Source organism: Pseudophryne corroboree, chromosome 6 (genome assembly GCF_028390025.1).
Source record: "Pseudophryne corroboree isolate aPseCor3 chromosome 6, aPseCor3.hap2, whole genome shotgun sequence".
Lineage (NCBI taxonomy): Eukaryota > Metazoa > Chordata > Amphibia > Anura > Myobatrachidae > Pseudophryne > Pseudophryne corroboree.
In genome coordinates this window covers 812,524,010-812,547,887 of record NC_086449.1, presented here as the reverse complement: position 1 = coordinate 812,547,887, position 23,878 = coordinate 812,524,010, and the positions used below count along the sequence as shown (strand labels likewise).

The window sequence follows — 23,878 nt, the reverse complement described above, 5'->3', positions numbered from 1 at the left end:
ATAAGGTTGTCCCTATATAATTATAGCGTTTTTGGTGTGTGCTGGTAAACTCTCCCTCTGTCTCTCCAAAGGGCTAGTGGGTCCTGTCCTCTATCAGAGCATTCCCTGTGTGTGTGCTGTGTGTCGGTACGTGTGTGTCGACATGTATGAGGACGATGTTGGTGAGGAGGCGGAGCAATTGCCTGTAATGGTGATGTCACTCTCTAGGGAGTCGACACCGGAATGGATGGCTTATTTAGGGAATTACGTGATAATGTCAACACGCTGCAAGGTCGGTTGACGACATGAGACGGCCGACAAACAATTAGTACCGGTCCAGACGTCTCAAAAACACCGTCAGGGGTTTTAAAACGCCCGTTTACTTTAGTCGGTCGACACAGACACAGACAGGGACACTGAATCCAGTGTCGACGGTGAATAAACAAACGTATTCCTTATTAGGGCCACACGTTAAAGGCAATGAAGGAGGTGTTACATATTTCTGATACTACAAGTACCACAAAAGAGGGTATTATGTGGGATGTGAAAAAACTACCGTAGTTTTTCCTGAATCAGATAAATTAAATAAAGTGTGTGATGATGCGTGGGTTCCCCCCGATAGAAAATTATGGGCGGTATACCCTTTCCCGCCAGAAGTTAGGGCGCGTTGGGAAACACCCCTTAGGGTGGATAAGGCGCTCACACGCTTATCAAAACAAGTGGCGGTACCGTCTATAGATAGGGCCGTCCTCAAGGACCAGCTGACAGGAGGCTGGAAAATATCATAAAAAGTATATACACACATACTGGTGTTATACTGCGACCAGCGATCGCCTCAGCCTGGATGTGCAGAGCTGGGGTGGCTTGGTCGGATTCCCTGACTAAAAATATTGATACCCTTGACAGGGACAGTATTTTATTGACTATAGAGCATTTAAAGGATGCATTTCTATATATGCGAGATGCACAGAGGGATATTTGCACTCTGGCATCAAGAGTAAATGCGATGTCCATATCTGCCAGAAGATGTTATGGACACGACAGTGGTCAGGTGATGCAGATTCCAAACGGCACAAAGGTGTATTGCCGTATAAAGGAAGAGGAGTTATTTGGGGTCGGTCCATCGGACCTGGTGGCCACGGCAACTGCTGGAAAATCCGCCGTTTTTACCCTAAGTCACATCTCTGCAGAAAAAGACACCGTCTTTTCAGCCTCAGTCCTTTCGTCCCTATAAGATCATATCTGCCCAGGGATAGAGGAAAGGGAAGAAGACTGCAGCAGGCAGCCCATTCCCAGGAACAGAAGCGTTCCACCGCTTCTGACAAGTTCTCAGCATGGCGCTGAGACCGTACAGGACCCCTGGATCCTACAAGTAGTATCCCAGGGGTACAGATTGGAATGTCGAGACGTTTCCCCTTCGCAGGCTCCTGAAGTCTGCTTTACCAAGGTCTCCCTCCGACAAGGAGGCAGTATGGGAAAAAATTCACAAGCTGTATTCCCAGCAGGTGATAATTAAATTACCCCTCCTACTACAAGAAAAGGGGTATTATTCCACACTATATTGTGGTACTGAAGCCAGAAGGCTAGGTGAGACTTATTCTAAAAAAATTTTTGAACACTTACAAAGGTTCAAATCAAGATGGAGTCACTCAGAGCAGTGATAACGAACCAGGAAGAAGGGGACTATATAGTGTCCCGGGACATCAGGGATGCTTACCTCTATGTCCCAAATTTGCCCTTCTCACTAAGGGTACCTCAGGTTCGTGGTGCAGAACTGTCACTATCAGTTTCAGACGCTGCCGTTTGGATTGTCCACGGCACCCCGGGTCTTTACCAAGGTAATGGCCGAAATGATGATTCTTCTTCGAAGAAAAGGCGTCTTAATTATCCCTTACTTGGACGATCTCCTGATAAGGGCATAGTCCAGGGAACAGTTGGAGGTCGGAGTAGCACTATCTCGGATACTGCTACAACAGCACGGGTGGATTCTAAATATTCCAAAATCGCAGCTGATCCCGACGACACGTCTGCTGTGCCTAGGGATGATTCTGGACACAGTCCAGAAAAAGGTGTTTCTCCCGGAAGAGAAAGCCAGGGAGTTATCCGAGCTAGTCAGGAACCTCCTAAAAACAGTGCATCATTGCACAAGGGTACTGGTAAAAATGGTGGCTTCCTACGAAGCAATTCCATTCGGCAGATTTCACGCAAGAACTTTTCAGTGGGATCTGCGGGACAAATGGTCCGGATCGCATCTTCAGATGCATCAGCGGATAACCCTATATCCAAGGACAAGGGTGTCTCTCCTGTGGTGGTTATAGAGTGCTCATCTTCTAGAGGGCCGCAGATTCGGCATTCAGGATTGGATGCTGGTGACCACGGAGCCCAGCCCGAGAGGCTGGGGAGCAGTCACACAAGGAAAAAATTTCCAGGGAGTGTGATCAAGTCTGGAGACTTTTCTCCACATAAATATACTGGAGCTAAGGGTAAATTTATAATGCTCTAAGCTTAGCAAGACCTATGCTTCAAGGTCAGCCGATATTGATCCAGTGGGAAAAACATCACGGCAGTCGCCCACGTAAACAGACAGGGCGACACAAGAAGCAGGAATGGCAAAAACTGCAAGGACTTTTCGCTGGGCGGAAAATCATGTGATAGCACTGTCAGCAGTGTTTCATCCCGGGAATGGAAACTGGGAAGCAGACTTCCTCAGCAGGCACGACCTCCACCCGGGAGAGTGGAAACTTCATCGGGAAGTTTTTTCCACATGATTGTAAACCGTTGGCAAATACCAAAGGTGGACATGATGGCGTCCCGTCTGAACAAAAAACGGGACAGGTATTGCGCCAGGTCAAGAGACCCTCAGGCAATAGCTGTGGACGTTCTGGTAACACCGTGGGTGTACCAGTCGGTGTATGTGTTCCCTCCTCTGCTTCTCATACCTAAGGTGCTGAGAATTATAAGACGTAGAGGAGTAAGAACTATACTCATGGCTCCGGATTGGCCAAGAAGGACTTGGTACCCGGAACTTCAAGAGATGCTTACAGAGGTCTTATGGCCTCTGCCGCTAAGAAGGGACTTGCTTCAGCAAGTACCATGTCTGTTCCAAGACTTACCGCAGCTGCGTTTGTCGGCATGGCGGTGGAAAGCCAAATCCTAAGGGAAAAAGGCATTCCGGAAGAGGTCATTCCTACCCTGGTCAAAGCCAGAAAGGAGGTGACCGCACAACATTATCACCACATGTGGCGAAAATATGTTGCGTGGTGTGAGGCCAGGAAGGCCCCACAAAGAAATTTCAACTCGGTCGTTTCCTGCATTTCCTGCAAACAGGAGTGTCTATGGGCCTCAAATTGGGGTCCATTAAGGTTCAAATTTCGGCCCTGTCGGTTTTCTTCCAGAAAGAATTGGCTTCAGTTCCTGAAGTCCAGAAGTTTGTCAAGGGAGTATTGCATATACAACCCCCTTTTGTGCCTCCAGTGGCACTGTGGGATCTCAACGTAGTTCTGGGATTCCTCAAATCACATTGGTTTAAAACCAGTCAAATCTGTGGATTTGAAGCATCTCACATGAAAAGTGACCATGCTCTTGGCCCTGGCCTGGACCAGGCGAGTGTCAAATTGGTGGTTTTTTCTCAAAAAAGCCCATATCTGTTTGTCCATTCGGACAGGGCAGAGCTGCGGACTCGTCCCCAGTTCTCTCCCTAAGGTGGTGTCAGTGTTTCACCTGAACCAGCTTATTGTGGTGCCTTGCACCTACTAGGGACTTGGAGGACTCCAAGTTGCTAGATGTTGTCAGGGCCCTGAAAATATGTTCCAGGACGGCTGGAGTCAGGAAAACTGACTTGCTGTTATCCTGTATGCACCCAACAAACTGGGTGCTCTTGCTTCTAAGCAGACTATTGCTAGTTGGATGTGTAATACAATTCAGCTTGCACATTCTGTGGCAGGCCTGCCACAGCCAAAATATGTAAATGCCCATTCCACAAGGAAGGTGGGCTCATCTTGGGCGGCTGCCCGAGGGGTCTCGGCTTTACAACTTTGCCGAGCAGCTACTTGGTCAGGGGCAAACACGTTTGCTAAATTCTACAAAATTGATACCCTGGCTAAGGAGGACCTGGAGTTCTCTCATTCGGTGCTGCAGAGTCATCCGCACTCTCCCGCCCGTTTGGGAGCTTTGGTATAATCCCCATGGTCCTTTCAGGAACCCCAGCATCCACTAGGACGATAGAGAAAATAAGAATTTACTTACCGATAATTCTATTTCTCGGAGTCCGTAGTGGATGCTGGGCGCCAATCCCAAGTGCGGATTATCTGCAATACTTGTACATAGTTACAAAAATCGGGTTATTATTGTTGTGAGCCATCTTTTCAGAGGCTCCGCTGTTATCATACTGTTAACTGGGTTTAGATCACAAGTTGTACGGTGTGATTGGTGTGGCTGGTATGAGTCTTACCCGGGATTCAAAATTCCTCCCTTATTGTGTACGCTCGTCCGGGCACAGTACCTAACTGGCTTGGAGGAGGGTCATAGGGGGAGGAGCCAGTGCACACCACCTGATCGGAAAGCTTTACTTTTGTGCCCTGTCTCCTGCGGAGCCGCTATTCCCCATGGTCCTTTCAGGAACCCCAGCATCCACTACGGACTCCGAGAAATAGAATTATCGGTAAGTAAATTCTTATTTTCTCTGACGTCCTAGTGGATGCTGGGACTCCGTCAGGACCATGGGGATTAGCGGCTCCGCAGGAGACAGGGCACAAAAATAAAAGCTTTAGGACTAGGTGGTGTGCACTGGCTCCTCCCCCTATGACCCTCCTCCAAGCCTCAGTTAGGTTTTTGTGCCCGTCCGAGCAGGGTGCAATCTAGGTGGCTCTCCTAAAGAGCTGCTTAGAAAAAGTTATTAGGTTTTTTATTTTCAGTGAGTCCTGCTGGCAACAGGCTCACTGCAACGAGGGACTTAGGGGAGAAGAAGTGAACTCACCTGCGTGCAGGATGGATTGGCTTCTTAGGCTACTGGACACCATTAGCTCCAGAGGGATCGAACACAGGCCCAGCCATGGAGTCCGGTCCCGGAGCCGTGCCGCCGACCCCCTTGCAGATGCCGAAAAGTGAAGAGGTCCAGAAACCGGCGGCAGAAGACTTTTCAGTCTTCATGAGGTAGCGCACAGCACTGCAGCTGTGCGCCATTGTTGTCAGCACACTTCACACCAGCGGTCACTGAGGGTGCAGGGCGCTGGGGGGGGGGCGCCCTGGGCAGCAATGATAATACCTTGTTCTGGCTAAAAATACATCACATATAGCCCCTGGGGCTATATGGATGTATTTAACCCCTGCCAGGTCTCACAAACACCGGGAGAAGAGCCCGCCGAAATAGGGGGCGGGGCCTATCTCCTCAGCACACAGCGCCATTTTCCTGCACAGCTCCGCTGCGAGGAAGGCTCCCAGGACTCTCCCCTGCACTGCACTACAGAAACAGGGTAAAAAAACAGAGAGGGGGGGCACTTTTTTGGCGATATTGATATATTAAGCTGCTATAAAGGAAACAACACTTCTGTAGGGTTGTTCCTATATATTTATAGCGCTTGGGTGTGTGCTGGCAAACTCTCCCTCTGTCTCCCCAAAGGGCTAGTGGGGTCCTGTCTTCGATAAGAGCATTCCCTGTGTGTCTGCTGTGTGTCGGTACGTGTGTGTCGACATGTATGAGGACGATGTTGGTGTGGAGGCGGAGCAATTGCCGGTAATGGTGATGTCACCCCCTAGGGAGTCGACACCGGAATGGATGGCTTTGTTTATGGAATTACGTGATAATGTCAGCACGTTACAAAAATCAGTTGACGACATGAGACGGCCGGCAAACCAGTTAGTACCTGTCCAGGCGTCTCAGACACCGTCAGGGGCTGTAAAACGCCCTTTACCTCAGTCGGTCGACACAGACCCAGACACGGACACCGAATCTAGTGTCGACGGTGAAGAAACAAACGTATTTTCCAGTAGGGCCACACGTTATATGATCACGGCAATGAAGGAGGCTTTGCATATCTCTGATACTGCAAGTACCACAAAAAGGGGTATTATGTGGGGTCTGAAAAAACTACCTGTAGTTTTTCCTGAATCAGAGGAATTGAATGAAGTGTGTGATGAAGCGTGGGTTAACCCCGATAGAAAACTGCTAATTTCAAAGAAGTTATTGGCATTATATCCTTTCCCGCCAGAGGTTAGGGCGCGCTGGGAAACACCCCCTAGGGTGGATAAGGCGCTCACACGTTTATCAAAACAAGTGGCGTTACCGTCTCCTGAAACGGCCGCCCTCAAGGATCCAGCTGATAGGAGGCTGGAAACTACCCTGAAAAGTATATACACTCATACTGGTGTTATACTGCGACCAGCCATCGCCTCAGCATGGATGTGCAGTGCTGGGGTGGTTTGGTCGGATTCCCTGACTGAAAATATTGATACCCTGGATAGGGACAGTATTTTATTGACTATAGAGCAATTAAAGGATGCTTTTCTTTATATGCGAGATGCTCAGAGGGATATTTGCACTCTGGCATCGAGAGTAAGTGCGATGTCCATATCTGCCAGAAGAAGTTTATGGACGCGACAGTGGTCAGGTGATGCGGATTCCAAACGGCATATGGAAGTATTGCCGTATAAAGGGGAGGAATTATTTGGGGTCGGTCTATCGGATTTGGTGGCCACGGCAACAGCCGGGAAATCCACCTTTTTACCTCAGGTCCCCTCCCAACAGAAAAAGACACCGTCTTTTCAGCCGCAGTCCTTTCGTTCCTATAAGAACAAGCGGGCAAAAGGACAGTCATATCTGCCCCGAGGCAAAGGAAAGGGTAAGAGAGTGCACCAAGCAGCTCCCTCCCAGGAGCAGAAGCCCTCCCCGGCTTCTGCAAAGCCCTCAGCATGACGTTGGGGCTTTACAAGCGGACTCAGGGGCGGTGGGGGGTCGACTCAAGAATTTCAGCGCACAGTGGGCTCACTCACAGGTGGACCCCTGGATCCTGCAGATAGTATCTCAGGGTTACAGGTTGGAATTCGAGAAGTCTCCCCCTCGCCGGTTCCTAAAGTCTGCTCTGCCAACGTCTCCCTCAGACAGGGCGACGGTATTGGAAGCCATTCACAAGCTGTATTCTCAGCAGGTGATAGTCAAGGTACCCCTCCTACAACAGGGAAAGGGGTATTATTCCACACTATTTGTGGTACCGAAGCCGGACGGCTCGGTAAGACCTATTCTAAATCTGAAATCTTTGAACCTGTACATACAAAAATTCAAGTTCAAGATGGAGTCACTCAGAGCAGTGATAGCGAATCTGGAAGAAGGGGACTTTATGGTGTCCCTGGACATCAAGGATGCTTACCTGCATGTCCCAATTTGCCCTTCACATCAAGGGTACCTCAGGTTCGTGGTGCAAAACTGTCATTATCAGTTTCAGACGCTGCCGTTTGGATTGTCCACGGCACCTCGGGTCTTTACCAAGGTAATGGCCGAAATGATGTTTCTTCTGCGAAGAAAAGGCGTATTAATTATCCCTTACTTGGACGATCTCCTGATAAGGGCAAGGTCCAAAGAACAGCTGGAGGACGTAGTAGCACTAACCCAAGTAGTGCTGCAACAGCACGGGTGGATTCTGAATTTTCCAAAATCTCAATTGACCCCGACGACACGTCTGCTGTTCCTGGGAATGATTCTGGACACGGTTCAGAAAAAGGTGTTTCTTCCGGAGGAGAAAGCCATGGAGTTATCCGAACTTGTCAGGAACCTCCTAAAACCAGGAAAAGTGTCTGTGCATCAATGCACAAGAGTCCTGGGAAAAAAATGGTGGCTTCTTACGAAGCGATTCCATTCGGCAGATTCCACGCACGAACTTTTCAGTGGGATCTGCTGGACAAATGGTCCGGATCGCATCTGAAGATGCATCAGCGGATAACTTTGTCTCCACGGACAAGGGTGTCTCTTCTGTGGTGGTTGCAGAGTGCTCATCTGTTAGAGGGCCGCAGATTCGGCATACAGGACTGGGTCCTGGTGACCACGGATGCCAGTCTGAGAGGCTGGGGAGCGGTCACACAGGGAAGAAACTTCCAGGGAGTGTGGTCAAGCCTGGAGATGTCTCTTCACATAAATATACTGGAGCTAAGAGCGATTTACAATGCTCTAAGCCTGGCAAAACCCCTGCTTCAGGGTCAGCCGGTGTTGATCCAGTCGGACAACATCACGGCAGTCGCCCACGTAAACAGACAGGGCGGCACAAGAAGCAGGAGGGCAATGGCAGAAGCTGCAAGGATTCTTCGCTGGGCGGAAGATCATGTGATAGCACTGTCAGCAGTGTTCATTCCGGGAGTGGACAACTGGGAAGCGGACTTCCTCAGCAGACACGATCTACACCCGGGAGAGTGGGGACTTCATCCAGAAGTCTTCCACATGATTGTGAACCGTTGGGAAAAACCAAAGGTGGATATGATGGCGTCCCGCCTCAACAAAAAACTGGACAGGTATTGCGCCAGGTCAAGAGACCCTCAGGCAATAGCTGTGGACGCTCTGGTAACACCGTGGGTGTTCCAGTCAGTGTATGTGTTTCCTCCTCTGCCTCTCATACCAAAAGTACTGAGAATTATACGGCAAAGGGGAGTAAGAACGATACTCGTGGCTCCGGATTGGCCAAGAAGAACTTGGTACCCGGAACTTCAGGAGATGCTCACGGAAGATCCGTGGCCTCTACCTCTAAGACGGGACCTGCTTCAGCAGGGACCGTGTCTATTCCAAGACTTACCGCGGCTGCGTTTGACGGCATGGCGGTTGAACGCCGAATTCTAAGGGAAAAAGACATTCCGGAAGAGGTCATCCCTACCCTGGTAAAAGCCAGGAAGGAGGTGACTGCACAACATTATCACCGCATTTGGAGAAAATATGTTGCGTGGTGTGAGGCCAGGAAGGCCCCGACGGAGGAATTTCAACTGGGTCGATTCCTACATTTCCTGCAAACAGGATTGTCTATGGGCCTCAAATTAGGGTCCATTAAGGTTCAAATTTCGGCCCTGTCGATTTTCTTCCAGAAAGAATTGGCTTCAGTTCCTGAAGTCCAGACTTTTGTAAAAGGAGTACTACATATACAGCCCCCGGTTGTGCCCCCAGTGGCTCCGTGGGATCTTAATGTAGTTTTGGATTTTCTCAAATCCCATTGGTTTGAGCCACTCAAATCGGTGGATTTGAAATATCTTACATGGAAAGTAACCATGCTACTGGCCCTGGCTTCAGCCAGGAGAGTGTCAGAATTGGCGGCTTTATCCTATAAAAGCCCATATCTGATTTTCCATTCGGACAGGGCAGAACTGCGGACGCGTCCTCAGTTTCTGCCTAAGGTGGTTTCAGCGTTTCACCTGAACCAGCCTATTGTGGTGCCTGCGGCTACTAGCGATTTGGAGGATTCCAAGTTGCTGGACGTTGTCAGGGCATTGAAAATATATATTTCAAGGACGGCTGGAGTCAGAAAATCTGACTCGCTGTTTATACTGTATGCACCCAACAAGCTGGGTGCTCCTGCTTCTAAGCAGACGATTGCTCGTTGGATTTGTAGCACAATTCAACTTGCACATTCTGTGGCAGGCCTGCCACAGCCTAAATCTATCAAGGCCCATTCCACAAGGAAGGTGGGCTCATCTTGGGCGGCTGCCCGAGGGGTCTCGGCATTACAACTCTGCCGAGCAGCTACGTGGTCGGGGGAAAACACGTTTGTAAAATTCTACAAATTTGATACCCTGGCTAAAGAGGACCTGGAGTTCTCTCATTCGGTGCTGCAGAGTCATCCGCACTCTCCCGCCCATTTGGGAGCTTTGGTATAATCCCCATGGTCCTGACGGAGTCCCAGCATCCACTAGGACTTCAGAGAAAATAAGATTTTACTTACCGATAAATCTATTTCTCGTAGTCCGTAGTGGATGCTGGGCGCCCATCCCAAGTGCGGATTGTCTGCAATATTTGTACATAGTTATTGTTACAAAAAAATCGGGTTGTTATTGTTGTGAGCCGTCTGTTCAGAGGCTCCTACGTTTGTCATACTGTTAACTGGGTTCAGATCACAGGTTGTACGGTGTGATTGGTGTGGCTGGTATGAGTCTTACCCGGGATTCAAAATCCTTCCTTATTGTGTACGCTCGTCCGGGCACAGTATCCTAACTGAGGCTTGGAGGAGGGTCATAGGGGGAGGAGCCAGTGCACACCACCTAGTCCTAAAGCTTTTATTTTTGTGCCCTGTCTCCTGCGGAGCCGCTAATCCCCATGGTCCTGACGGAGTCCCAGCATCCACTACGGACTACGAGAAATAGATTTATCGGTAAGTAAAATCTTATTTTCTGTGTGTGTGTGCTATGTATAAATGATATTCCTGTGTGTGTGCGTTATGTATAAATGATATTCCTGTGTGTGTGTGCTATGTATAAATGTTATTCCTGTGTGTGTGTGTGTGTGTGCTATGTATAAATGTTATTGTGTGTGTGCTATATATAAATGTTATTCGTGTGTGTGTGTGTGTGTGTGCTATGTATAAATGTTAAAATGTTATTCGTGTGTGTGTGTGTGTGTGTGTGTGTGTGTGCTATGTATAAAGGTTATTCCTGTGTGTGTATGCTATGTATAAATGTTATTCATGTGTGTGTGTGTGTGTGTGTGTGTCATGTATAAATGTTATTCGTGTGTGTGTGTGCTATGTATAAATGTTATTCCTGTGTGTGTGCTATGTATAAATGTTTTTCCTGTGTGTGTGTGCTATGTATAAATGTTATTCCTGTGTATGCTATGTATAAATGTTATTCTTCTGTGTGTGTGTGTGTGTGTGTGTGTGTGTGTGTGTGTGTGTGTGTGTGTGTGTGCTATGTATAAATGTTATTCCTGTGTGTGTGTGTGTGTGTGTGTGTGTGTGTGTGTGTGTGTGTGTGTGTGTGTGTGTGTGCTATGTATCAATGTTATTCCTGTGTGTGTGCTATGTATAAATGTTATTCGTGTGTGTGTGTGTGTGTGTGTGTGTGTGTGTGCTATGTATAAATGTTATTCCTGTGTGTGTGCGTGTGCTATGTATAAATGTTATTCTTGTATGTGCTATATATAAATGTTATTCGTGTGTGTGTGTGTGTGTGTGTGTGTGTGTGTGTGTGTGTGCTATGTATAAATGTTAAAATGTTATTCCTGTGTGTGTGTGTGTGTGTGTGTGTGTGCTATGTATAAAGGTTATTCGTGTGTGTGTGTGTGTGTGTGTGTGTGTGTGTGTGTGTGTGTGTGCGTGTGTGTGTGTCTGGTATGTATAAATGTTATTCGTGTGTGTGTGTGTGTATAAATGTTATTCCTGTGTGTGTGTGTGTGTGTGTGTGTGTGTGTGTGTGTGCTATGTATAAATGTTATTCCTCTGTGTGTGTGTGTGTGTGTGTGTGTGTGTGTGCTATATATAAATGTTATTCCGGTGTGTGTGCTATTTATAAATGTTATTAATGTGTGTGTGTGTGCTATGTATAAATGTTATTCTTGTGTATGTGCTATATATAAATGTTATTCCTGTGTGTGTGTGTGTTTGTGTGTGCTATGTATAAATGTTATTCCTGTGTGTGTGTGTTATGTATAAATGTTAAAATGTTATTCCTGTGTGTGTGCTATGTATAAAGGTTATTCCTGTGTGTGTGTGTGTGTGTGCTATGTACAAATGTTATTCGTGTGTGTGTGTGTGTGTGTGTGTGTCATGTATAAATGTTATTCGTGTGTGTGTGTGTGTGTGCTATGTATAAATGTTATTTCTGTGTGTGTGTGCTATGTATAAATGTTATTCCTGTGTGTGCTATGTATAAATGTTATTCTTCTGTGTGTGTGTGTGTGTGTGTGTGTGTGTGTGTGTGCGTGCTATGTATAAATGTTATTCCTGTGTGTGTGTGTGTGTGTGTGTGTGTGTGTGTGTGCTATGTATAAATGTTATTCCTGTGTGTGTGTGTGTGTGTGTGTGTGTGTGTGTGTGTGTGTGTGTGTGTGTGTGTGTGTGTGTGTGTGCTATATATAAATGTTATTCCGGTGTGTGTGCTATTTATAAATGTTATTAATGTGTGTGTGTGCTATGTATAAATGTTATTCTTGTGTATGTGCTATATATAAATGTTATTCCTGTGTGTGTGTGTGTGTGTGTGTGTGTGTGTGTGTGTGTGTTTGTGTGTGCTATGTATAAATGTTATTCCTGTGTGTGTGTGTGTTATGTATAAATGTTAAAATGTTATTCCTGTGTGTGTGTGTGCTATGTATAAAGGTTATTCCTGTGTGTGTGTGTGTGTGTGTGTGTGTGTGTGTGTGTGTGTGTGTGTGTGCTATGTACAAATGTTATTCGTGTGTGTGTGTCATGTATAAATGTTATTCGTGTGTGTGTGTGTGTGTGTGTGTGTGCTATGTATAAATGTTATTTCTGTGTGTGTGTGTGCTATGTATAAATGTTATTCCTGTGTGTGCTATGTATAAATGTTATTCTTCTGTGTGTGTGTGTGTGTGTGTGTGTGTGTGTGTGTGTGTGCTATGTATAAATGTTATTCGTGTGTGTGTGTGTGTGTGTGTGTGTGTGTGTGTGTGTGTGTGCTATGTATAAATGTTATTCTTGTGTGTGCTATATATAAATGTTATTCGTGTGTGTGTGTGTGTGTGTGTGTGTGTGCTATGTATAAATGTTATTCCTGTGTGTGTGTGCTATGTATAAAGGTTATTCCTGTGTGTGTGTGTGTGTGTGTGTGTGTGTGTGTGTGTGCTATGTATAATGTTATTCGTGTGTGTGTGTGTGTGTGTGTGTGTGTGTGTGTGTGTGTGTGTGTGTGCTATGTATAAATGTTATTCCTGTGTGTGTGTGTGTGTGTGTGTGTGTGTGTGTGTGCTATGTATAAATGTTATTCCTCTGTGTGTGTGTGCTATGTATAAATGTTATTCCGGTGTGTGTGCTATTTATAAATGTTATTAATGTGTGTGTGTGTGTGTGTGTGTGCGTGCTATGTATAAATGTTATTCTTGTGTATGTGCTATATATAAATGTTATTCGTGTGTGTGTTTGTGTGTGCTATGTATAAATGTTATTCCTGTGTGTGTGTGTGCCATGTATAAATGTTATTTGTGTGTGTGTGTGTGTGTGTGTGTGCTATGTATAAATGTTATTCCTGTGTGTGTGCTATGTATAAATGTTATTTGTGTGTGTGTGTGTGTGTGTGTGTCTGTGTGCTATGTATAAATGTTATTCCTGTGTGTGTGTGCTATGTGGAAATGTTATTCCTGTGTGTGTGCTATGTGGAAATGTTATTCCTGTGTGTGTATTATGTATGAATGTTATTCCTGTGTGTGTGCTATGTATAAATGTTATTACTGTGTTTGTGCTATGTATAAATGTTATTCCTGTGTGTTTGTGCTATGTATAAATGTTATTCGTGTGTGTGCTATGTATACATGTTATTCCTGTGTGTGTGCTATGTATAAATGTTATTCCTGTTTGTGTGTGTGCTATGTATAAATGTTATTCCTCTGTGTGTGTGTGTGTGTGTGTGTGTGTGTGTGTGTTATGTATAAATGTTATTCCTGTGTGTGTGTGTGTGTGTGTGTGTGTGTGTGTGTGTGTGTGTGTGTGCTATGTATAAATGGTATTTGTGTGTGTGTGTGTGTGCTCTATGTATAAATGTTATTCGTGTGTGTGTGTGTGTGTGTGTGTGTGTGTGTGTGCTATGTATAAATGTTATTCCTGTGTGTGTGTGCGCTATGTATAAATGTTATTCCTGTGTGTGCGTGCTATGTATAAATGTTATTCGTGTGTGTGCTATGTATAAATGTTATTCTTGTGTGTGTGCTATATTTAAATGTTATTCGTGTGTGTGTGTGTGTGTGTGTTAAGTGTAAATGTTAAAATGTTATTTGTGTGTGTGTGTGTGTGTGTGTGTGTGTGTGTGCTATGTATAAAGGTTATTCCTGTGTGTCTGTGCTATGTATAAAGGTTATTCCTGTGTGTGTGTGTGTGTGCTATGTATAAATGTTATTCCGCTGTGTGTGTGTGTGTGTGTGTGTGTGTGTGTGTGTGTGTGTGTGTGTGTGCTATGTATAAATGTTATTCTTGTGTGTGTGCTATGTATAAATGTTATTCCTGTGTGTGTGCTATTTTTAAATGTTATTCGTGTGTGTGTGTGTGTGTGTGTGTGTGTGTGTGTGTGTGTGTGCTATGTATAAATGTTATTCCTGTGTGTGTGCTATGTTTAAATGTTATTTCTGTGTGTGTGCCATGTATAAATGTTATTCCTGTGTGTGTGTGTGTGTGTGTGTGTGTGTGTGTGTGTGTGTGTGTGTGTGTGTGTTTGCTATGTATAAATGTTATTCGTGTGTGTGTGTGTGTGTGTGTGTGTGTGTGTGCTATCTCTAAATGTTATTCGTGTGTGTGTGTGCGCTATGAATAAATGTTATTCGTGTGTGTGTGTGTGTGCTATGTATAAATGTTATTCCTGTGTGTGTGCTATGTATAAATGTTATTCCTGTGTGGGTGTGCTATGTATAAATTTATTTGTGTGTGTGCGTGTGCTATGTAGAAATGTTATTCCTGTGTGTGTGTGCCATGTAGAAATGCTTACACATACATTTGCGCAGATATATGTAACCGAGATCTCTGAATTCTAAGATATTGTATGAGATTTAAATCTGGTTACTGCTATCATTCAGGGTGCTGGGGGAAACAAAATGTGTTTTTCTCTGACGTCCTTGTGGATGCTGGGACTCCGTCAGGACCATGGGGAATAGCGGCTCCGCAGGAGACTGGGCACAAAAGTAAAAGCTTTAGGACTACCTGGTGTGCACTGGCTCCTCCCCCTATGACCCTCCTCCAAGCCTCAGTTAGATTTTTGTGCCCGAACGAGAAGGGTGCATACTAGGTGGCTCTCCTGAGCTGCTTAGAGTAAAAGTTTAAATTAGGTTTTTTATTTTCAATGAGTCCTGCTGGCAACAGGCTCACTGCACCGAGGGACTAAGGGGAGAAGAAGCGAACTCACCTGCGTGCAGAGTGGATTGGGCTTCTTAGGCTACTGGATATTAGCTCCAGAGGGACCGATCACAGGCCCAGCCATGGATGGGTCCCAGAGCCGCGCTGCCGGCCCCCTTACAGAGCCAGAAGACAAGAAGAGTCCGGAAAATCGGCGGCAGAAGACGTCCTGTCTTCAATAAGGTAGCGCACAGCACCGCAGCTGTGCGCCATTGCTCTCAGCACACTTCACACTCCGGTCACTGAGGGTGCAGGGCGCTGGGGGGGGGGGCGCCCTGAGACGCAATAAAAACACTTTAGATGGCAAAAAATACATCACATATAGCTCCTGGGCTATATGGATGCATTTAACCCCTGCCAGTTTTCCATAAAAAAGCGGGAGAAAGGCCGCCGAGAAGGGCCTATCTCCTCAGCACACAAGCGCCATTTTCCCTCACAGCTCCGCTGGAAGGACGTGTCCCTGACTCTCCCCTGCAGTCCTGCACTACAGAAACGGTAAAACAAGAGAGGGGGGGCACTAATTTGGCAGATAAATCTATACAGCAGCTATATAAGGGAAATACACTTATATAAGGTTATCCCTGTATATATATAGCGCTCTGGTGTGTGCTGGCAAACTCTCCCTCTGTCTCCCCAAAGGGCTAGTGGGGTCCTGTCCTCTATCAGAGCATTCCCTGTGTGTGTGCTGTGTGTCGGTACGTTTGTGTCGACATGTATGAGGAGGAAAATGGTATGGAGGCGGAGCAATTGCCTGTAATAGTGATGTCACCCCCTAGGGAGTCGACACCTGACTGGATGGTCGTATGGAAGGAATTACGTGATAGCGTCAGCACTTTACAAAAGACTGTTGACGACATGAGACAGCCGGCAAATCAGTTAGTACCGGTCCAGGCATCTCAAACACCGTCAGGGGCTCTAAAGCGCCCGTTACCTCAGATGGTCGACACAGACACGGACACTGACTCCAGTGTCGACGGTGAGGAAACAAACGTGATTTCCAGTAGGGCCACACGTTACATGATCACGGCAATGAAGGAGGTTTTGAACATTTCTGATACTACAAGTACCACAAAAAAGGGTATTATGTGGGGTGTGAAAAAACTACCAGTAGTTTTTCCTGAATCAGATGAATTAAATGAGGTGTGTGATGAAGCGTGGGTTTCCCCCGATAAAAAACTGCTAATTTCTAAAAAATTATTGCCATTATACCCTTTCCCGCCAGAGGTTAGGGCGCGTTGGGAAACACCCCCTAGGGTAGATAAGGCGCTCACACGCTTATCAAAACAAGTGGCGTTACCGTCTCCTGATACGGCCGCCCTCAAGGAGCCAGCTGATAGGAAGCTGGAAAATATCCTAAAAAGTATATACACACATACTGGTGTTATACTGCGACCAGCAATCGCCTCAGCCTGGATGTGCAGTGCTGGGGTGGCTTGGTCGGATTCCCTGACTGAAAATATTGATACCCTGGACAGGGACAGTATATTATTGACTATAGAGCATTTAAAAGATGCATTTCTATATATGCGAGATGCACAGAGGGATATTTGCACTCTGGCATCAAGAGGAAGTGCGCTGTCCATTTCTGCCAGAAGAGGGTTATGGACGCGACAGTGGTCAGGTGATGCGGATTCCAAACGGCATATGGAAGTATTGCCGTATAAAGGGGAGGAGTTATTTGGGGTCGGTCTATCGGACCTGGTGGCCACGGCAACGGCTGGGAAATCCACCTTTTTACCCCAGGTCACTTCTCAGCAGAAAAAGACACCGTCTTTTCAGGCTCAGTCCTTTCGCCACCATAAGGGCAAGCGGGCAAAAGGCCACTCATTTCTGCCCCGGGGCAGAGGAAGGGGAAAAAGACTGCAGCAGGCAGCCTCTTCCCAGGAACAGAAGCCCTCCCCCGCTTCTGCCAAGTCTTCAGCATGACGCTGGGGCCTTACAAGCGGACTCGGGTACGGTGGGGGGGCGTCTCAAGAATTTCAGCGCGCAGTGGGCTCACTCGCAAGTGGACCCCTGGATACTGCAGGTAGTATCTCAGGGGTACAAATTGGAATTCGAGACGTATCCCCCTCGCCGGTTTCTGAAGTCTGCTTTACCAACGTCTCCCTCCGACAGGGAGGCGGTATTGGAAGCCATTCACAAGCTGTATTCCCAGCAGGTGATAATCAATGTACCCCTCCTACAACAGGGAAAGGGGTATTATTCCACGCTGTTTGTGGTACCGAAGCCGGACGGCTCGGTGAGACCTATTTTAAATCTGAAATCATTGAACACTTACATACAAAGGTTCAAATTCAAGATGGAGTCACTCAGAGCAGTGATAGCGAACCTGGAAGAAGGGGACTATATGGTGTCTCTGGACATCAAGGATGCTTACCTACATGTCCCAATTTGCCCTTCTCACCAAGGGTACCTCAGGTTTGTGGTACAGAACTGTCATTATCAGTTTCAGACGCTGCCGTTTGGATTGTCCACGGCACCCCGGGTCTTTACCAAGGTAATGGCCGAAATGAGGATTCTTTTTCGAAGAAAAGGCGTCTTAATTATCCCTTACTTGGACGATCTCCTGATAAGGGCAAGGTCCAGGGAACAGTTAGAGGTCGGAGTAGCACTATCTCAAGTAGTGCTACGACAGCACGGGTGGATTCTAAATATTCCAAAATCGCAGCTGATTCCGACGACACGTCTGCTGTTCCTAGGGATGATTCTGGACACAGTCCAGAAAAAGGTGTTTCTCCCGGAGGAGAAAGCCAGGGAGTTATCCGAGCTAGTCAGGAACCTCCTAAAACCAGGCCAGGTGTCAGTGCATCAGTGCACAAGGGTCCTGGGAAAAATGGTGGCTTCTTACGAAGCGATTCCATTCGGCAGATTCCACGCAAGAACCTTTCAGTGGGATCTGCTGGACAAATGGTCCGGATCGCATCTTCAGATGCATCAGCGGATAACCCTGTCTCCGAGGACAAGGGTGTCTCTCCTGTGGTGTTTGCAGAGTGCTCATCTTCTAGAGGGCCGCAGATTCGGCATTCAGGACTGGGTCCTGGTGACCACGGATGCCAGCCTGAGAGGCTGGGGAGCAGTCACACAGGGAAGAAATTTCCAGGGCTTGTGGTCAAGCATGGAAACGTCATTTCACATAAATATCCTGGAACTAAGGGCCATTTACAATGCCCTAAGTCAAGCAAGGCCTCTGCTTCAGGGTCAGCCGGTGTTGATCCAGTCGGACAACATCACGGCAGTCGCCCACGTAAACAGACAGGGCGGCACAAGAAGCAGGAGAGCGATGGCAGAAGCTGCAAGGATTCTTCGCTGGGCGGAAAATCATGTGATAGCACTGTCAGCAGTGTTCATTCCCGGAGTGGACAACTGGGAAGCAGATTTTCTCAGCAGACACGATCTCCACCCGGGAGAGTGGGGACTTCATCCAGAAGTCTTCCAAGTGATTGTAAACCGTTGGGAAAAACCAAAGGTGGACATGATGGCGTCCCGCCTCAACAAAAAAATTGACAGGTATTGCGCCAGGTCAAGGGACCCTCAGGCAATAGCGGTGGACGCTCTGGTAACACCTTGGGTGTACCAGTCAGTATATGTGTTCCCTCCTCTGCCTCTCATACCAAAGGTACTGAGGATTATAAGACGGAGAGGAGTAAGAACTATACCCGTGGCTCCGGATTGGCCAAGAAGGACTTGGTACCCGGAACTTCCGTGGCCTCTACCTCTAAGAAGGGACCTGCTTCAGCAAGGACCCTGTCTGTTCCAAGACTTACCGCGGCTGCGTTTGACGGCATGGCGGTTGAACGCCGGATCCTGAAGGAAAAAGGCATTCCAGATGAAGTCATCCCTACCCTGATCAAAGCCAGGAAGGACATAACTGCACAACATTATCACCGTATTTGGAGGAAATATGTTGCGTGGTGCGAGGCCAGGAAGGCCCCGACAGAGGAATTTCAACTAGGTCGTTTTCTGCATTTCCTGCAAACAGGACTGTCCATGGGCCTAAAATTAGGTTCCATTAAGGTTCAAATTTCGGCCTTGTCGATTTTCTTCCAGAAAGAATTGGCTTCAGTTCCTGAAGTCCAGACTTTTGTAAAGGGGGTACTGCATATACAGCCTCCCTTTGTGCCTTCAGTGGCACCCTGGGATCTCAAGGTGGTTTTGGGATTCCTAAAATCACATTGGTTCGAACCACTTGCCACAGTGGATTTAAAATATCTCACATGGAAAGTGGTAATGCTATTGGCCCTGGCTTCAGCCAGGCGCGTATCAGAATTGGCGGCTTTATCCTATAAAAGCCCTTACCTGATATTTCATTCGGATTGGGCGGAATTGAGGACTCGTCCTCAATTTCTCCCTAAGGTGGTTTCAGCGTTTCACCTAAACCAACCTATTGTGGTGCCTGCGGCTACTGGGGACTTGGAGGATTCCAAGTTACTGGATGTAGTCAGGGCCCTGAAAATATATGTTTCCAGGACGGCTGGAGTCAGGAAATCTGACTCGCTGTTTATATTGTATGCACCCAACAAGCTGGGTGCTCCTGCTTCTAAGCAGACTATTGCTCGTTGGATTTGTAGTACAATTCAGCTTGCACATTCTGTGGCAGGCTTGCCACAGCCAAAATCTGTATATGCCCATTCCACAAGGAAGGTGGGCTCATCTTGGGCGGCTGCCCGAGGGGTCTCGGCTTTACAACTTTGCCGAGCAGCTACATGGTCAGGGGAAAACACGTTTGTAAAATTCTACAAATTTGATACCCTGGCTAAAGAGGACCTGGAGTTCTCTCATTCGGTGCTGCAGAGTCATCCGCACTCTCCCGCCCGTTTGGGAGCTTTGGTATAATCCCCATGGTCCTGACGGAGTCCCAGCATCCACAAGGACGTCAGAGAAAATAAGAATTTACTTACCGATAATTCTATTTCTCGTAGTCCGTAGTGGATGCTGGGCGCTCATCCCAAGTGCGGATTGTCTGCAATACTTGTACATAGTTATTGTTGCCAAAAAAATCGGGTTTTGTTGTAGTGAGCCATCTATTCTGGAGGCTCCTCATGTTATCATACTGTTAACTGGGTTTAGATCACAAGTTATATGGTGTGATTGGTGTGGCTGGTATGAGTCTTACCCGGGATTCAAAAATCCTTCCTTATTGTGTACGCTCGTCCGGGCACAGCATCCTAACTGAGGCTTGGAGGAGGGTCATAGGGGGAGGAGCCAGTGCACACCAGGTAGTCCTAAAGCTTTTACTTTTGTGCCCAGTCTCCTGCGGAGCCACTATTCCCCATGGTCCTGACGGAGTCCCAGCATCCACTACGGACTACCAGAAATAGAATTATCGGTAAGTAAATTCTTATTTTTTTCCGTTGTGCCCTTTATACTGCCGACATCACTTACCGCCATGTATGCTGTCACCATAAGAGCCTTAAAACATGCAAATTACATTATACATGTAATAAACAACACTATAGCGTCACAATCAGAGACTTTGGGAGACATCGATCATAACTTTGTAACCAGCGTCTGTTTGAAATATTTCCGATGTTCTACCGATGTATAAGGGGGCGGGATCAGCCAGGCAGGCTTGTGTGATTGGCTTCCACAGCTAAGCCTGTACATATAGGAGATATGTGCTCCTTCCGTTACATCCCCTGTATTATACACGTGTCAGGATGTCACACCCGGTACTCATACTCTGCAGTCACACACCTTACACATGGATCTATTTGCTCCAGCATAGGAAGCCTGGTAATACTAATTATATGAAGGTAAGTATAATGTGTCAGTTTATAACCATTGCAGCGCAGCAGAATATGATGTAACCTGACCATTACACTTAGCGTCATATAGTATTACCAGGCTTCCTATGCCGGAGCACATAGCACCATGTGTCAGGTGTCTGACTGCGGAGTATGTGGCTGACACAGGCTGTAAGTAGGGTGTGCGGGAGATGCCGGGTGCTGGTGGTGGCATCATCTCTGCCCACAGCACCTGGAACGGCCCCCTGCAGCCAGTAGCGCTACTGCAGAGCCACCTGAAGTATCCAAGGGACGCTCCGTCACAGACGCTGCAGCCTGTAATGCGTAATTGCTTCCGGGTCCAGTTATACAGAAACCGGAAGTAGCAGAGACTAACCCTGTAAAAACAGAAGCCAGCAAGCTGACTCTCTGTACCTTGAATCATATAGGGTTCTTTTGCAAAAGAGGAAAAACTGGAAAGTGACCTCTTTTTGGGGGCCACTCTTATCAATGTGGGTGTGGTTGTAAGATAACTTTTATTAAATATACATTAAAATAAAGTGGTGTCTAATTATTTTCTTTTTGTATGTCAAGAAATAGAATTCTAATGTCAGATTCTACTTTTATAATCACTACATTTCAATATAATAAAATGTAATCTATCATAAGAGGTTGTTAGTATATCGCTGGCCAATGATATCGGCCTGCCCACCAATCGTCCAGGTCACCTTGTCAAGCAGGTCCCTAACACTATGGGGCCAACATCCGGGATGCAGGGATCCCCAAAACATGATCCAGCAAAGGAACCCCCCAGGGCATCACACTAAAGGATAGTAATAGTAAAGTAATATAAGGTATAGATGTGTGAAGGTCGCTACTAAGTGTTCAAAGGCGAAGAGTATGTGAAAAAAATGTGCATACATGAATAATTGACAAACATGACATAAAAGTGACTGTGTATATTACTTTACTATCACTATCCTTTAGTGTGATTTCCTGGGGGGGGGGGGGGGTCCTTTGCTGGATCATGTTTTGGGGATCGCCTGCATCACGGATGTTGGCCCCATAGTATTAGGGACCTGCTTGACAAGAGGTGACCTGGACGATTGGTGGGCAGGCCGATATCATTGGCCAACGATATACAGGTTGAGTCTCCCTTATCCAAAATGCTTGGGACCAGAGGAATTTTGGATATGGGATTTTTCCGTATTTTGGAATAATTGCTTACTATAATGAGATATCATGGTGATGGGACCTAAATATAAGCACAGAATGCATTTATGTTACATATACACTTTATATACACAGCCTGAAGATCATTTTAGCCAATATTTTTGATAACTTTGTGCATTAAACAAAGTGTGTCTACATTCACACAATTCATTTATGTTTCATATACACCTTATACACACAGCCTGAAGGTCATTTAATACAATATTTTTAATAACTTTGAGTATTAAACAAAGTTTGTGTACATTGAGCCATCAAAAAGCAAAGGTTTCACTATCTCACTCTCACTCAAAAAAGTCCGTATTTCGGAATATTCCGTATTTCGGAATATTTGGATATGGGATACTCAACCTGTACTAACATCTTATAATAGATTATATTTTATTTTATTATATTGAAGTGTAGTGATCGTATAGTGCATCTGCACCCCTTTTGTCTGTGTATACTACTTTATTCTCAGCAGCATAGCACATTTAATTCCTGGAGGGTGTGCAATTTAGAGCCATTTTCCCTTACACCGGGAGAGAACAGTAGTACATGTGCCTGGGTTACCCCGGGAGAGAACAGTAGTATATGTGCCTGGGTTACAACGGGAGAGATAAGTAGTATATGTGCCTCCGGTTTAAGAATGCCGAATTGATTTCTCACAAGTATTTAAAATGCCCACTCTAACATATATTGTAAACGCCTGCACCTCTTATTACCATATCCCATGAATGTGCGCTATACATCGCAAAACACTGCATCCCATAAGAGAAAACAATACACCCACACATTATCTGAGTTCCAAAGCTCATTGGTGTATATATTTGTTATTAAAAGGATATGGATTCAATATATATTACAAAATACAGTATACCTATAGTTAACTGCTTACTGTGTGAGTTGTAATCATGTAATACATATAGTTACATACAGTTATAGGCCAGCGATACAATTACCATTCCATCCAATGGATCTTATGTCTCTCTCTCTCTGTAAATAAATACAGGAACTGATCTGCCAGCAAGTCCATCATTGTCTGAGACCAAAAAGCCACTGAGCTCCTGTGTAATCAATGTGTTATCTAGTTTCTGGGGGAGGGGTTCACAATGAGTCACCAGTTCCTTTGCATATGCTGATCAGGATCAGCCTTGAAGACATCCAAAGGGCTGGCCTGAGTTTCCTGTCCTCTACCTGTTTGGAATATCTATTGTTCTAATAAAAGTGATTTTAGCTTTTATACATGTAATCACAACTTCACAACAAGCATCAAATGAATCTACACATCAATCTGGTTGCTTCAATAGTAAACATGACCGGTCTATCTGGTTTCGTTCAAATAATACACATACATGACATTAATTCAATATATATAATTTTAAATGATCATGATGTCTGGCGCTTGATACCACCACAATTAAAGTTATGTACTGTATGAGAAAAGTGTTGAATCCATCTCTATCGCATGTCCGTGTAAATGCGTGTGTTACCATATATTGCTGTGCTCGCTGCGCGTATTTGCAAATATAGCGACTTATAATGTGTGTAGTTTGTATGTTCTCTTTATGTAATATTTTTGACTTCGACAGTCCACCCTTTGGCAGTAAACAATAACTGCCATCAATTATTAACATAATAAAAAAATATTTCATACCATACTCGGTGACCTAGACACAAGTATATATGCATTTCGCAAATCAGACGCTTGACTATATTTGGGGAAGACAGGGAGGAGGACGAGACATCCTCTATATGCACTCGGCGGTCACGGGACCACTGGTTGGGTGTGGGACAACATTCAACACCTATAGAGTATGCTGGGACAGTGCTTTGGCCTATAATGTCTGATTTGTGACGAACATTTCACACATACATGTACCTACGTCTTTGTACACTGATGTTTGGATTCGATTGAGGTTCTGCTGGGTAGATGAAGAAGACACAAACAAATCG

The 23,878-nt window shown here is 46.0% G+C and overlaps 1 protein-coding gene across 1 annotated transcript in view; it reads left to right on the top strand.

Annotated features, from left to right (window-relative positions):
• LOC134933686 (E3 ubiquitin/ISG15 ligase TRIM25-like) overlaps positions 1 to 23,545 on the top strand; it is a 75,060-nt gene extending 51,515 nt beyond the window's left edge. Inside the window, exon 3 of the mRNA XM_063929059.1 lies at positions 22,935 to 23,545. Coding sequence (XP_063785129.1) covers positions 22,935 to 22,985 — 51 coding nt within the window. The 3' untranslated portion in view covers positions 22,986 to 23,545. The remainder of the gene's footprint in view (positions 1 to 22,934) is intronic.
• Positions 23,546 to 23,878: the final 333 nt, after the last annotated feature.